This window comes from Mustela erminea, chromosome 1, assembly GCF_009829155.1.
Source record: "Mustela erminea isolate mMusErm1 chromosome 1, mMusErm1.Pri, whole genome shotgun sequence".
Classification (NCBI taxonomy): domain Eukaryota; kingdom Metazoa; phylum Chordata; class Mammalia; order Carnivora; family Mustelidae; genus Mustela; species Mustela erminea.
In genome coordinates, this window is record NC_045614.1 from 102,821,404 (window position 1) to 102,838,631 (window position 17,228).

The window sequence follows — 17,228 nt, forward strand, 5'->3', positions numbered from 1 at the left end:
AAAGTTGCAACCTTTTACCAAATGGGTAAATCAGTAAATCATGATATGAAAGATAAATGTCTTACGGGTGATTTCAGGGTAATATTGAGCGAGGTAGCTGGGAAACTAGGCACAGTCCCAACTAACTGGGTCCTAAATAACGGCTCCTCCGCTGTCTGGCAGAACACACGACCCTGTTCTATGTGATGAAACTGCCAAAGTTCTTAAGCACATTTTCAACTAGGGGACTTCAACTAGGGGACTGGCGAGGCAAATAGCTCCTGTATGCTTTATCAATTGTGATTATCACTGTGTAATGCTTTACACTGTAAGTATGTTCTAATGCTGATAACAGCCCTCTGAGGCAAGAAGTACAATAATTCTCAATTTAAAGATGAGGAAAACAAGGTTCAAAGAAATTATATGAATTATATGCAACTACTCAGAGGCAAAGCTGAAATAAGAATGCAGGAATGCTCTTTCCTCTACAGAGGAAAGTCTTACTTAAGAGTTTTTGTTAACACTCTTAAGTATTTTATTCTATTTGTTGCTATTGTGAAGGTAATTGTTTTTCTTAACTTTATTTTTGGATGGTTCCTTGCTAGTATATAAAAATACAAATTAATTTATAAATGCAAATGTGTCTGTGTGTATAATTTCAGATGATTTTTGTATATTGATTGTGGCCCTGTGACTTTGCTAAACTCAATTATTAGTTGAAGCACTTTGGTAGATTCCTTAGGATTTTCTACATATGAGATCATGTCATCTATGACTAAAGATGTTCTACTTCTTTCCAATCTGGATGCCTTTAATTTCCTTTTTATTATCCCTTATTGCCTTAGGTGGAATCTCTAGCATAATGGTGAACAGAAGTAACAAGGACAAATATCTTAGGGGTGAAGTATGCAGTCTTTTACCATTAAACATTATGTTAACTGTAGGTTTTTTTGTGGATGCCATTTATCAACTGAGGAATTGCCCTCCTTTTTGCAATTTGTTAAGAGTTTTTATAATAAATAGATGTTGGATTTTGTCACATGCTTTTTCTGCATTACTGAAACAATCAAATTCTGGTTTTGTCTTATGTTACTTATGGTGTATTAGATTAATTGATTTTAGGAGGTCAAACCAACCTTGCATTCCAGAGTGAAATCCCCCTTGGTCATGCTATATAAATCTTTTTATATGTTCCTAGATTTGTTAATATATTGTTAAGGATTTTTGCATCTTTTCATGAAAAAATTTTAACTATGGTTTCTTTTTTTTGTGCTTTTTTCTCCCCTGGGTTTGATGTTTGGTTTCATAAAATGGGATAGAAAGTATTCTCTATTTTCTGAAACTGTTCAGAATAGAAAACTATTTCTTCCTTAAATATTTGGAAGAATTGATCAATCTAGCAGCTGGGACTGGTCTTGTCTTTGTGGGAAGATTTTAAAAAATTAATTCAATTTTTTAAAAATTTTATTTGCCAGAGAGAGAGAGAGAGAGCAAGCGAGTACACACAAGCAGGCAGAGAGGCAGGCAGAGGCAGCGAGAGAAGCAGGTTCCCTGCCAAGCAAGGAGCCTGATGCGGGACTCGATCCCATGACCCCGGGATCATGACCTGAGCCAAAGGCAGCGGCTCAACCCACTGAGACACCCAGGCGTCCCTCAATTTTTTTTTTTTTTTTAACTTGGGATAAGTCCATTCAGATTTTCTGTTTCATTTTGGGTTAGTCTTGATAATTTGTCTCTTCTTAGGAATGTCTATTTTATTTAAATTGTCAAATTTTTTTTGGCATTCAGTTGTTTATAACATTCCCTTATCTGTTGGACTATAGTAATGTTTGCTTAGAATTTTAAATTCTAAATAGATTACATCATGATTGGGCTGAATCCAGGGACTGGGAAGACACTGTTTTGTTTTGTTTTCAGATAAGGATGGACTTTTAACAATTAGGTTTTAATAAATTTTTTTTTTTAAGATTTTATTTATTTATTTGACAGAGAGAAATCACAAGTAGATGGAGAGGCAGGCAGAGAGAGAGAGAGAGGGAAGCAGGCTCCCTGCTGAGCAGAGAGCCCGATGCGGGACTCGACCCCAGGACCCTGAGATCATGACCTGAGCCGAAGGCAGCGGCTTAACCCACTGAGCCACCCAGGCGCCCTTAACAATTAGGTTTTAGATTTTTATTTATTTGAGAGAGAGTATGAGTAGAGAGAGAGGCAGAGGGCTAGAATCCTCAAGCAAACTCCCACCCTAGGTATAGAGCCTGACTCAGGGTTCACCATGAGATCATAACCTAAGAGAAACTAAGAGTTGGATGCTCAACTGACTGAGAAACCCAGGTGGCATCCTTTAAGACTAGGTTTTAAAATTAAAATGCATTTCTTTTTGAGGCACCTGGGTGGCTCAGTTGGTTGGGTGTCCAACTCTTGATTTCAGCTCAGGTCATAATCTCAGGATTGTAAGCAGGAAGCCTGCTTAAGATTCTCTCTCCTCCTCTTCCTCTGCCCCTCCCCACTGTATATTTGCTCTCTCTCTCTCTAAAAATAAATAAATCTTTTAAAAATTTTTTTTACTTTTTATAAACATAGAATATATTTTTATCCCCAGGGGTACAGGTCTGTGAATCTCCAGGTTTATACACTTCACAGCACTCACCATAGCACATACCCCCTACAATGTACATAAATAAATCTTTAAAAAAAATTTCTTTTTAGAAATCATTTCTATAATTAGCTTAGTTTAAGATATGCTAAAGCTGGGGTGCCTGGGTAGCTCAGTGGGTTAAGCCTCTGCCTTCAGCTCAGGTCATCATCTCAGGGTCCTGGGATGGAGCCCCGCATCAGGCTCTCTGCTCTGTGGGGGGCCTGCTTCCCCCTCTCTCTCTGCCTTCCTCTCTGCCTATTTGTGATCTCTCTCTCAGTGTCAAAAAAAAAAAAAAAAGGTATGCTAAAGCTATAAAGATAAACATTCATTTTTAGGGGCATGGGTACATATGTGTGCTATCCTTTTTAAGAACATTTTTTAAAGGAGATAAGAACAGACCAATGACCCAAATATACAATTTTCTGTAGTTAACACAGATTTCTCTACAGATTAAAGAAGACAATTTATCCTCTAGAAGTCAGTACTCAAAGAGTTGCTTAACAGTAGTTTGTGTTTCTAAAAGCATATGCTGGGGCACCTGGGTGGCTCAGTGGGTTAAAGCCTCTGCCTTCAGCTCAGGTCATGATCCCAGAGTCCTGGGATGGAGCCTCGCATCGGGCTCTCTGCTCAGTGGGGAGCCTGCTTCTTCCTCTCTCTGCCTGTCTCTCTGCCTACTTGTGATCTCTGTCTCTCAAATAAATAAGTAAAATCTTTAAAAAAAAAAAAGCATATGTTATTCACAAAATAATATACAATTTATGATTCTATCTATATAAAGTTCAAAAACAGGCGAAGCTAATCTATAATGACTAGGAAGCCACAGGAAAAGGAGGAAATTTAGATAAAGTGGATACTGACAAACAGGGATGTGAGAGTCTTCTGGGAATACTGGTGATTACGTGTGTGTGTGTGTGTGTGTGTGTGTGTGTGTATAATCTGCATATATATATATATATGTAAAAACATATTGAGCTGTACACTTAAGGTTTGTGCACTCTACTGTATGTAAGTTATACCTCAAGCAACAAAGGACATTTGGGCATATAAAGGAATGTAGTACTGATACACGCTACAATAGGAATCCTGAAATCTTGAAAACATTATGCTAAGTGAAAGAAGCTCGCCACAAAAGACCACTTATTGTATGATTCCATTTATATATAATGTCCAGAATAAAAAAATTTACACAGAAAGTAAATTAGTGGTTATACAGGGCTTGGAGGATTAGGGCGAAAGGGAGAGTGACTGCTAATGGGTACTAGGCTTCTCTCTGGGGTGACAGAAATGTTCTAAAATAGATTATATGATGGTTGTCCACTCTGAATATTCTAAAAACTATTCCTTGCACACTTTAAATGGGTATGTGCATTATAATTGTATATGAATTATATCAATAGTTTATATATATTTATATATAAAAACAGGTAAAATCTATAAAACAAATAGAAAAAAAGTGTTTATTAACAATAGTACATATTGATCAAAGACAAGCTTTACTGTGTCTCTTAAAGTTATTACCAGTGGTGTACTGGAGTTGGTTGTTAAATATTCGGGAATTTTGTGGGCCAGTTATTAAATCATTGGTAATCTGATCTCAGCCACAGAAATCAGCAAATGCTACCTATCAGAGGGTTTTTTCCCCTGCAGTGAGCCAGTTTACTAGGACACCACTGGTTATCTTGCATACTTAGAAAGAGACCAGTTCAGAGGTGCCTGGGTGGCTCAGTGGGTTAAAGCCTCTGCCTTCAGCTTAGGTCATGATCCCAGGGTCCTGGGATTGAGCCCTGCATCGAGCTCTCTGCTCAGCAGGGAGCCTGCTTCCCTTCCTCTCTCTCTGCCTGCCTCTCTGCCTACTTGTGATCTCTGTCAAATAAATAAAAATTTTTTTAAAAGATTTTATTTATTTATTTGACAGAGATCACAAGTAGGCAGAGAGGCAGGCAGAGAGAGAGGGGAGAAAGCAGGCTCCCCGCTAAGCAGAGAGCTCGATACGGGACTCGATCCCAGGACCGTGCTCGCTTCGGCAGCACATATACTAAAACTGGATCGATCCCAGGACCCTGAGATCATGACCTGAGCCAAAGGCAGAGGCCCAACCCACTGAGCCACCCAGGCGCCCCTAAATAAAAATTTTTTAACAAAAAAAAATAAAATAAAGAAAGAAAGAGACCAGTTCAGAGGTTATTATATGGAAAAGAAAATAGACTTACAGATTTTTCCATTAATGTTGCAGTGGGAGTAGAAAGGGTGGCAGACTTTATAAAGGAGGAATGGGTAGAATATGGTAAAAAGAAAAAATATTGTCACAAGAAAAAAGAGGCATTTACAATGAATTTTTGAACTGAAAATAAGACTGTAGTACCAGTAGTATAGTAGCAGGAATGGGCATATTTTTTAAAAAAGGAATTGAGATCAAAGAAAATGAGAACTGAGATAAGTCTTTGAATTTGGTGATTCAAATGACTATTAGAGACCTTCTAGAATATATTAATAAAAGAACACCAGTGCCTTTAAGAAAACTGGAAGAAAAGGAAAAAAGTAGTAATAATCTCTCATTAGATATGTGTATCTGTAAAAGGAATGAGAAAAAATGAAAGGTACCTAGAGGAGACAGATCAAGTGACTTTTTTTTAAGTTAAGGACATCTGTACATATCCAAGACAGAGGAAAAGAAGCCAGAGACTGAAAATACTGGAGAAGGAAAAACAGAAGAGTCTAGAGAAATGGTAGAGAATGGCTTCAAAGGAAAGCAGGGGGGAAAGCACTAGCTTTAGAAATAAGAACTTTCATCCTCTTCCAAAAGCAGAAAGGAAGGTGATAAAAGGACAATGTTATATGTAAAGAGGAAAGACACACAAATTTATATCTGATGTCCTCAACTGGTATAGTAAGAAGGACACGAAATGTCCTTTAAAAAATAGGGAGGTTGGAATGAGACTGAAAGCTTGAGGAAGGTAGAAAATATGTGGAATAGCTATTGTGGGAAATGTACCAGAGGATCAGCAAATGACTAATGGAACTATTGAGCACTTTACTAAGCCCAGATCAAGCTAGAAACATTAACCTAGAGAAGGTCAAGTTAACAGGTCTAGGAAGAGAAACTGAAAAATCTATGGTTAGGCCATTGAAAATGGAAGGGAGGCAGAAGTGGGAAGTGAAGAAAAGGCAAAAGGATCTAGACATTTCTCCAAAGAAGATATACTAATGCCCAAAAAACCCATGGAAAGATGCTCAACAATGTTAGTCATCATGGAAATGCAAATGAAAACCACAATGATACCACTTCACACCCACTAGGATGGCTATGAGCAAAAACACTGGCAATAACAGTGATGGCAAGAATGTGGAGAAACCGGAACCTTCACACATGGCTGCTGTGAATATAAACTGGTGCCCAACTCTGGAAAACAGTTCTTCAAAATGTTAAACACAGAATACCATATGATCCAGAAATTACATTCCTGGGTATATAACCAAAAGGATGAAAACAAAGATTTTATTTTATTATTATTTTTTTAAGTAGGGTCTACGCCCAACATAGGGCTTGAATTCAGGACCTCAAGATCAAAAATTGCACAGTCCTGGGAGACTGACTGGACCAGCCAGGTGCCCCTGAACACACACACACACACACACACACACACACACACACACACACCTATATATGAATAATGTTCATGAAAGCATTATTTACAATAGCCAAAAAGTGGAAACAATCTAAATGTGCATCAACTGATGAATGGATAAACAAAATGGTATGTCTATGTGTATTATAAAAAGGAGTGCAGTATTAATACATGCTACCACCTGGATGGACCTTGAAAACAATGTTAAATATAAGAAGTCAGATAAAAAAGTCCACATACTTTAAGATTCCATTTATATGAAATGTCCAAAATAGACAAAGACCTAGAGAAAAGTAGATTAGTGCTTGCCAGGGAATAGGCTGAGGGGATGGGGAGGTGACTGCTAATAGATATGGGGCTTCTATTTGTGGTGATGAAAATGTTCTGGAATGAGATAGTGATGATGGTTGCATAACATTGTGAATACACTAAAAAACCCCTGAATTGCACATTTTATAATGGTTTAAACAGTGAATTTTATGTTATATTAATTTAATCTCAATTTAAAAAGATACATTAAAGTATCCTATATTTCAAGGCACCTGGGTGGCTGTCAATTAAGTGTCCAACTCTTGATTTCGGCTCAGGTTATGATTTCAGGGTCCTGGGATCAAGCCCTGTGTCAGGCTCTGTGGTCAGCACAGAGTTCTGCTTGGGATTCTCTTTCTCCCTCTCCCTTTGCCCCTCCCCCCACTCAAGCATAGCCACATTCCTTCTTTTTCTCTCTCTAAAACAAATAAAATAAAATCTTAAAAAAAAAAGTGTCTTTTTACAACTGTTTCTTCAATCTTCCCTGTATACTGTGTACATACCAAGGCAGAAAGCAAATGCAGGTATCCCTTGGGGCACCTGGGTGGCTCAGTGGGTTAAGCCGCTGCTCAGGTCATGATCTCAGGGTCCTAGGATCGAGTCCTGCATCGGGCTCTCTGCTCAGCAGGGAGCCCGCTTCCCTCTCTCTCTCTCTCTGCCTGCCTCTCCATCTACTTGTGATTTCTCTCTGTCAAATAAATAAATCAAATCTTTAAAAAAAAATAAAAAAATGCAGGTATCCCTCCTGGCTGGGGTTTCAATTCTTCCTAAGTATAGAAAATGAAACCTAAATTTCTTCAACTACAAGAGATCAGCAAAATCTCTCTCTCCAGAATTGCTTCTAGTTAGAATGAATAGTATTTCTAAAAATATCTGTCTAAAAATAGCGTCTCTAGAAACTAAGCCTTATAAAAGTAGGACTAAGTATTTCTACCTTTATTCTCCTAAAACACACCTTCTTCATTTTAACCTTAATGGAATCCTACAGAATATTATTTTCAAGTCATTCAACTATCTGATCATGAAGCATAAGTGAAAGGGCATGGATTTAGAACTCGAAAAAAACCTTAGATCTAAATCCCAACTCCAGGCATGCCTGGGTGGCTCAGTAGGTTAAATGTCTGCCTTCAACTCAGGTCATGATCCCAGGGTCCTGGGACTGAGTCCCACAACGGGCTCCTTGCTCAGTGGGGAGCCTGCTGTTCCCCTTGCTTGTGGACTCTCTCTCTCTCTCTTTGTGACATAATAAATAAATAAAATCTTTCAAAAAAAAATCTTAACTCCATCACTTAATAGCTGTGAAATCACAGCTTTCATTTTCTCTTAAATGGAATATAATACCTGCCCCACAAGGTGGCTACAAGGATTAAATAAAAGAGCATATGTAAAGCAACTAGCGCAATGTTTCACATATAGTGGCACTCAACAAATTTAGGTCATCATCAACGTGAGCTCATTTTCTCTCCCATTCTATGGCACACAGGTTTCATTATGCCAACAAAATTAACTAAATTGTATTAATCTAAGAGATTAGATTCTAGATGCCATATCGTTTCTAATTCTATACAAATTATAACTAATACTATTATAACGATTAATAATCATCTCCAAATTATGAATGATTTTCTGAATACAATATTGCTTTCATAGAAACTTTTTCCTGATTATGTCTACATATATTAACTCACTATTCTTCAAAATTCCACTGGAAGAGATGAGATTCTGGTGTCCTTAAGAATAAGGAATGGAGGGGTGCCTGGGTGGCTCACTGGGTTAAAGCCTCTGCCTTCAGCTTAGGTCATGATCCCCGGGTCCTAGGATAGAGTCCCACATCGGCCTCTATGCTCAGTGGGGAGCCTGTTTCCTCCTCTGTCTCTGCCTGCCTGTCTGTCTACTTGTGATCTCTGTCAAATAAATAAATAAATAAATCTTTAAAAAAAAAAAAAGGAATGGCAATAAATCAGATTATGACTAGAACTTGATATTGGCTTCCCAGTACTCTACTTCCAAGGATTCTTAAATATTTTTTAGCAGAAACTTTCCCAATGACACAGAGAAACATTTCCCTTTTACCCAAACATGCTGCACAAATGTTAACAGGTCTTACTGAGATCCATTCCCCCCCCCCCCATAATGCTATGGGAAAGGCTGTGAAGTCAAGAGGAATACTGAGAAAGAAGGCATAAGGAACAAAGCAAAAAGAGTCCATGCCCTCGGGATGGGAAGGAAGGAAGGGAGGGAGGGAGGAGGAAGAAAGGAACAAACAAAAGAAAAGAAAAAAGGAGGAAGGGGAAAGGGAGGAGAGGTGAGAGAAGGAAGGAAGGAAGAAGAAAAGCAATAATTCTACGACTCCTACTGCCATTTCAGTGAAGGTAAACAATGAGTTCATGCATCTAATCACTATTTGGATGTCTCCTAGATCTTCTAAGTTGAACTTGTACTAAGTTAAAATCATCTTTCTCCTAATTCATCTTTCTATATTTCTACTTCAAGTAAGAAGCACCCCATCTATACAATCTACCTAGGACTGAAATCTAGGAGTCATCTTTAACACCTCTTATCCTTTACATCCTGATGTCCAAGGATTGTCTATTTTACCCTTTAAAAATTGTAGTTTAAGTTCTCATTATCTCCAGCCTGGATCATTACAACCATCTCACAACCAGTCTTTTGGTTTCTGTCAATCCCTGTTTCAACTAATCCTTTCCAAATCAATCAGAATGATCTTCTAACCTACAAATCTGATCACATTATCCACAGGATAAAGTTCAAAATCCTAAGCATAGCACACAAGATTCTTCATAATCAGCTTCTTGCTTACCTTATCTATTCCAGATTTTTATCCCAAACTTTATTTTTTTTAAAGATTTTATTTATTTATTTGACAGACAGAGATCACAAGTAGGCAGGGAGGCAGGCAGAGAGAGAGGAAGGGAAGCAGACTCCCTGCTGGGCAGAGAGCCCGATGTGGGGCTGGATCTCAGGACCCTGAGATCATGACCTGAGCTGAAGGCAGAGGCTTAACCCACTGAGCCACCCAGGTGCCCCAGGAGTTGATTTTTTTTTTTTCCCAGTGGGTTCTATGACCAGCATGGAGCCCAACATAAAGCTTGAACTCATAACCATGAGATAAGACCTGAGCTGAGATCAAGTGTCAGACACTTAACCAACTGAGCCACCCAGGTGCCCCTTGTCCGTTTCTTGAATTCCTATTTATCCTTCAAAGTTCAACTCAGAAATAATCTCCTCAGTGAGGCTTTTCCAAAACCACTGTCCCCACCTCTAGAGATCAAAGTTTATCTGTTGCTCCCCTAGGCAGCCATTGTACTTCTTTCTTCTATTTAGCTCTTCCATTTTGTATCTTTTTTTTTTTTTTTTTTTTTTTTGGTTTTAAGAGAGAGAGTATGGAAGCAGGGGAGGGGATGAGGGAAAAGGAGAAAGAATTCTAAGCAGGCTCCCTGCTCACCACAGAGCCTGTGTGGAGCTCAACCTCACAACCCTGATAATCATCACCTGAGCTGAAATTTAGAGTCAGATGCTTAACTGACTGAGCCACCCAGCCACCCAGGCGCTCCTCATTCAGTACCTTATCTATTTTCTATTTCCCCTATTTGTCTGTGAGCTTTTTTTTTTTTTTTTTAAGATCTTTCTTTCTTTCTTTGAGAGAGAGAGAGAGAGCAAGAGAGCGCGAGCGCACATAGGGCGAGGGAAAGGGAGAAACAGACTCCCTGTTGAGCAGAGAACCCGATGCAGGGCTCAATCCCAGAACCCTGGAATCATGACCTGGGCCAAAGGCAGAGGCTTTAACCCACTGAGCCACCCAGGCACCCCATCTGTGAACTTCTTAAAGGCAAGGTCCTCTTTTCATCTTTGCATCTCTAATACATAGCAACTGGCAAATAGATGTTCTGATTATGAGACTGTGAAATCTCCATTAGCAGACCTGTTGCCAATTTGTGATTTATTTATACATATGATAAATATTAAAATAGGCTAAAAGTCTTATTCTTCATAAATATTTTTGTGATTCTTTTTGATTGTACCTTTAGAAATATCTGTATCAGTAAATTCCTTATACTTATAAACAAAACTAGCCATAACATTATACCTTTATTTTTCCTCCTTAATTATTTTCTCTCTTCTTTCCAATTCATTCTGACCTACCACCCCAGCTACTAATACTTGGTGATGCTTCCAACTTCTTTCCTCCTTTCAAGGAAAAAAACAAACAAACAAACAAACACAAACAACAACAATAAAAACCTCTTTGGAGGGGTGCCTGGGTGGCTCAGTGGGTTAAAGACTCTGCCTTCGGCTCAGGTCATAATCCCAGGGTCCTGGGATGGAGCCCCACATTGGGCTCTCTGCTCAGCAGGGAGCCTGCTTCCTCTTCTCTCTCTCTCTGCCTACTTGTGATCTCTCTCAAATAAATAAAGTCTTTTAAAAAATAAAACTCTCGGGAGCTCTGAGCTATAGAGCTCCATATTAGGCTCACATCTCTCAAAAGGAAGGGCTTACTTATCTTTATACTCCTACTACCTATTGACCATGCCACACTGTGTGTGATAAAATCTTATTTGCTCAACTCAAATGTCAACTAATAAGCGGATAAGTAAAATGTGGTATGTGATGGAATATTATTTGTTAACAAAAAGAAATCAAGTACAAATACATGCTACAACATTAATGAATCTTAAAAACATGCTCAACATTAATGAATCTTGAAAACATGCTCAACATTAATGAATCTTGAAAACATGCTCAGTGAAAAGAAACTGGCCACAATACTATGTATTGTACATATGCCATTTATATGTAATGTTCAGAATAGGAAAATTCTATAGAGAACTAAAGAATGATTTCCAGAGGCTGGAAGTTAGGAAGTAATGGGAAGTGACTGCAAGTGGGGATGGGACTCTTTTGGGAGGTGATGAAAATATTCTAAAATTTGTTGTGGTGATGGTTGCACTACTCTAAATATACCCCAAACCACTGAACTGTACAGTTTAAATGGGTGGATTATATGATCTCAATAGAACTGTTACTACAAAAAAGGAAAAAAAATCTTGTTTGCTTTTGCTACAGAGCTGAAAAGGGGTCAGAGATAGAATGTGCAAGTGTACAACAGAGATGACAAACAAGTTTATTTAGCAGACACTCCTCACTAGGGTTAGTACGGCCTGTTGGGTGAGTGGATCTTTGACCATTAGCGCATGCTAAATAGCCAGTGTGTACCAGAGAGGAATGTGGAATAAGTAGGAAGTCACTCAGCTGATTTGTGACATGAATATATGAAGCAAAGTAATTTAAAGCACTGAAATTCCTCAATTCTAAGGCCAAAGAAATTTAAGTTGCTTAAGAGCCCATTCCACTAAGACTGGCTTCCTTTGCTCTATCCTTGGCTATTGTGACTGGCAACAATTATCGCCTACTTGGTTATTACTTGCCCTACTCCAACACTGATTGCTAAACTGCTGCTTACCATCATCTCCTTAACCTCAATTCTCTGAGAAGCATTCAGAAATTAACAATGGCCTGTTTTGTTTACTGCTGATTCACTTTCTGAGTATACTTGCTACAGTGTCCTCCAAAGATGTTTACATGTTATTCTCTAGAACCTGTGACTATTGTACCTTACATGGCAAAAGGGCTTTGCAGATATGATTAAATTAAATGATTTTGAGGGAGCCTGGGTGGCTCAGTGGGTTAAGTCTCTGTCTTCAGCTCAGGTCATGATCTCAGGGTCCTGGAATCGAGCCCTGCATGGGGCTCTCTGCTTAGCAGAGAGCCTGCTTCCTCCTCTCCCTCTGTCTGCTGCTCTGCCTACTTGTGATCTCTCTCTCTGTCAAATAAATAAAATCTTAAAAAAAAATGATTTTGAAACAGGGTGATTATTCTGGATTATTCAGGTATGTTCAATGTAATCATAAGGGTCTCTGTAAGTGAATGAGAGAGGCAGAAAATTCAGAATCAGAAGAGATGTGATGATAGAAGCAGTAATCAGAGTAATGTGATTGCTGGCTTGCACCATGAGCAAAGTAATCCGGGCAGCCTCTCAAAGATGGAAAAGACAATAAAATACAGATTCTCCCTTAGAACCTCCAGCCCTATCAACACTTTGATTTTAGCCCTTTGAAACCCATTTCAGACTTCTGACCTCCAGAACTATAAGATAATATATCTGTATAGTTTTAGGCCACTAAATTTGTGGCAATGTGTTAAGCAGCAATAGAAAACTAAAACACTTGCCCCTACCATCAATATCATCATCAATAACAGGTCCAAAGCATGTATCTCCTATTGGGGGAATCAAGTTGCTTTTACTGCTCAAGATAAGAGTACTGCTTTGGAACAAATGTTAATTGTGTCAGAGTAAAAATATTTTTCCCTTTGTACTACATGAAGCTCCAGAATTAAAAGTGGAAACCGTAGTTTGATCAGTGGCTAATGGCCAATATAGGTAAAGAAAACACAGAAACATACAATCCTTTCACTGGAATTTTAAAACATGGACTTCATAATATTATATATCAATAATAACCTCAATTGTGTATGTGGTCTTTCACATGTTTTTTGGGGGAAGCTTAAAGAAGTGTACCAAACCAAGACAGGATGAGCAGTGTGGAACATCAAAGGTTTGGCAGTAGTTAGCAAATATGAGATAATGTCCCAGGGATAAAGGAACACAGGTAGGCAGTAACAGAAAAAGGCTCTCATCTAAGATATAACCAGTAATAGAGTGAAGGAAGGATAGTGGAGGAAAAAAAAAGACAGAAAACTAAACACTATGAGCTGACACTAAGATCAGATGGCTGCTCCAATTTCTCTATTCTATTAGTTTTAATTCTATCTTAAATATATATACAACTTCCAAATTTTTCTAATATTCTTTTTTTCTAACATTCTTTTTCCAGTTTCAATGTAAAGTTCTTGCAACTGAGCAATGAGCTACAATTTGAAAAGAAAGCATAACATTTCCAGCAACTGTGAAAATATTATTCACACTTACTATTCATACTTTCCATAATTTAAGAAGAGTTGTCATATTGATATCATCAATTTTTTATCAGTTTCTACCCTCCCCCTGCCAGGTTAAGTGTTCAACAAAGAAATCTTTTCCTTACAACTGCACAGCGTGGCATTTTTGAAGAAATTCCATCTTCTTCTGCTGCCCCATTGGGTCCAGGTACCTCTTTTCTCCTCTTTCTTGTGTTCATTTTGGCTGAACTCTGTGCATCCATCTTCTTTTAACTGGTCATAGAAAGTGAAAAAGAATTTTTTTCTCATTGAAGTAGAGAAAAAGTCTGTCACCAGTATTTCAGAAATGTTAACAGAGATACACTCAGCAAAAGATCAATTCCATAGCACACATTTCACAACATGAGCCAAATGCATCTGGCAAAAACAACAAAGCTTCAATAAACATGTGCCTCTAGTAGAAATACTGAAATGCTTCTCTGGAACAACAGCCACAATTAATCACCTGACCTTGGAAATTATTACCCTGACCAATGTAGCCTGTATACTAATTGCTAATTCCATATCCTGACTGAATGTAAAATTTCTAATAACTTGGAGAAAGTTAGTTATACAGATTTTTACCACCACCCCTTATAACATCTCTAGGACATCTGGAGACATAACAAGTACAAGGAAGTGTGAAAGGTACGTTTTTGGTGCAGATGGGGGAAAAAAAGAGCTTTTTAAAAAAGAGACAACAATCACCAATTCCTGGCTTAACAAAGCTGGATTTTTCTAAACTTATAAATGCTCTGTAGGTTTCACAGACAACTCCACATGGGTAGAGCTATGAAAATTGTATAGTGTACTTTATCTTTTAAGTGTCCTTCCTCTTACTTTTCCAATACCCATTTTCCTTTCCTCTTTTAGAGTCAGCACTGTAAGCTTGTTCAGAGCCCCCAACTATTAAACTATTAAAACCCCATCCAAGCTTCTCTTTGCCCCCAGTGTCTCACTTAGCAGAGAGAGCTTCTAGCAACTAGCTACCACAGAAAAGTTCTAAATATATGATGTGTCATGTTTAGATGGCTTATGCTACCTCTCCTACACCCTGCAAGGGTATCTGCATTTTTCTTGGGTATCATAATTTACACAAATAAGTTAATTTAATGATGATGTAATTTTAGGCATCAGCCAGAAATTGGGGATAGAAGAACTTTAATGTTCAATTGCCATCTCTGCCAAGACATGATACCATGGAAGGTAGAAGATCCTTAGAGCACAGATGAAAAACAAAACAAATGCCAGACAGAATGAGGACATTCTACTCCACCTCACTGCCTCTAATAACCTCTCCTGAATAAGATGTTCATCTAAACAACTGCAATTGTGCTTTACTTTCTTTCCTTCAGCTAAAGTGGCAATGTGACAAGATCTACAGGAAACCTGACCTAATTCTTAGAGACTAAAGGTGACACCCACGAGTCCTGGCTAAGTATTAGGCTGACACGAAAAATGTCACAGTCTAAAGTGAAAGATGACCACCACCCAGAAACTTCCTTTCATCACAAACCCAAATTAAAACGGAATAAGGGTACTATACATTTAACAAATTTTCTAGTGATGATGAGAGCTTTTCTTCATTATTAATTTTTCTTTCAAAATATCCAAAGGTTATACTATTTCCACCTCACTGGTCTGAAAGGCCTACTAAAAAAAGTAATCAGAAGTGCCGAGATGGTTCAGCCAGTTAAACAACTGCCTTTGGCTCAGGTCATGATCCCGGGGTCCTGGGATCAAGCCCCATGTCATCAGGATCCCTGCTCAGTGAGGAGCCCGTTCCTTCTGCCCCCTGCTGTGCTTGCTCTCTCTCTCTCAAATAAATCAATAAATAAAATCTTAAAAAAAAAAAAAAACTAAACTAAAAAACCCCACCTAATCAGTCCAATTAGCGACCATTTCTAATTTGCATATAATAGGACTTTGTTTAAGTACCTGTTAACTTCTCAGGGTAAGCAAATAAAATCCTTTATAAGAAATGAAATCAGCAATCTTGTGTCAGGCAGTTGAAGGTCAGGGAGTCACTAGTACTGGGAACTTACTGTGTATAGGGTACTTTAACATATTTTTTGAAGTATAAACTACTTTCTCAAGATGACTTCAGTTCAACCGAAGAAACCACATGTTAATGATACAAAAATGCCCCTTGGAATTCTCAAACCACTGGGGGAAAGTTTGTTTAAAAACAGGATATTTACAGAGTTTCAAAATATCTCCTGAAGGGTCCGTGGACAAAAGGACGAGACTGATACAAAGTGAAGGTCAAGCAAAGCTTTATTTCTCGCCAAGCATCGAGAACCAAACCCACCGGCCGGGGCCACCTCTTACAGAGAAGGCGACCCCTCCCTGCCTTACAGACTAACTTTTATAAAGCCAAGGCCATGTGGTTGAGCCTGGTCTCACACAGGAGGCCAATGAGATCGTAACACACAAAGAAATCTGCACAGTCATGCTAGGTCACACACGGGTGGCCAACTGAATTACAATTCACCCTATAGTAGCTATTTGAACTAGCCTATCACCTTGGTCAGAATTGGCGCCCAAAAGGCGGGGCCCACATTCTTTGGTAGTCAGGGAGATAGTATGTGTGCTTTGCTGACTGGATGTCTCCACCTGGCCTGACTCATACTTGCATTCTGGGCTCTGTTATCTCTCCCTGACCTGACACGTCCTGGTATATGGGCCCTTTTATCAGGGGTTGGTCGGCCATATTTTACCAGTTTCCCAGACCTGTTTCTAAGTGAGTTCCTCTGGGGGGCAGGGTCAATCTAAGTTCACTGAATATACAACAAAATGGCTGTTCTACTAAGGTGGGGCTGCTCCGGCTAAGTAGGCCCTTACATCTCCAAGTATATTAAGCAACCCTTATAGATTACTTATTAATTACAAAGGTAAAAGCGTTACTTTTAGAGTGAAAAAATCTCTTTGCTAAGTGATCCGAGTTAATTAACATCACCAATAATGCCTCCTAATTTGAGGCACTGAGGACATATTACCCCAAAAAGCATACCCTGTATGGGTTTATGAGGAACAAGCAAACAAACCTCAAAGGACATTCTGTAAAACAACAGGCCAGTTATTCTTCAAAAAATGTCAATCATGAAAAACAATGAAAGGCTGAGGAATTGTTCCAAAGAAAAGACAACTAAATTTCATTTCTAGATTGGGGGAGAAATTGTTATAAAGGATAGTTATTAAGACGATCATTATGGACATTGGGGAGGGTATGTGCTTTGGTGAGTGCTGTGAAGTGTGTAAACCTGGCGATTCACAGACCTGTACCCCTGGGGATAAAAATACATGTTTATAAAAAAATAAAAAATTAAAAAAAAATAAAATTAAAATAAATTAAAAAAAAAAAAAAAAGATCAGTAGGGGCGCCTGGGTGGCTCAGTGGGTTAAGCCTCTGCCTTCGGTTCAGGTCATGATCCCAGGGTCCCGGGATCAAGCCCCGCATCGGGCTCTCTGCTCAGCAGCAAGCCTGCTTGTCCCCTCTCACTCTGCCTGCCTCTCTGCCTACTTGTGATCTCTGTCTGTCGAATAAATAAATAAAATCTTTAAAAAAAAAAAAAAGATGATCAGTAAAATTTGAATACGGACTGTGTAACAAATCATAATACACATCAATGTTAAAATACAGTTGATAATTACACTGTGTT

General features: G+C 38.6%; 1 protein-coding gene across 2 annotated transcripts in view; it reads right to left on the bottom strand.

The window, feature by feature from the left end:
• Positions 1 to 17,228, bottom strand: part of PCYT1A (phosphate cytidylyltransferase 1, choline, alpha) — a 46,078-nt gene that overhangs the window by 13,962 nt on the left and 14,888 nt on the right. For both annotated transcript variants that reach the window (XM_032336453.1, XM_032336463.1), the window contains exon 2: positions 13,674 to 13,800. In XM_032336453.1, coding sequence (XP_032192344.1) covers positions 13,674 to 13,790 — 117 coding nt within the window. In that variant the 5' untranslated portion in view covers positions 13,791 to 13,800. The remainder of the gene's footprint in view (positions 1 to 13,673; positions 13,801 to 17,228) is intronic.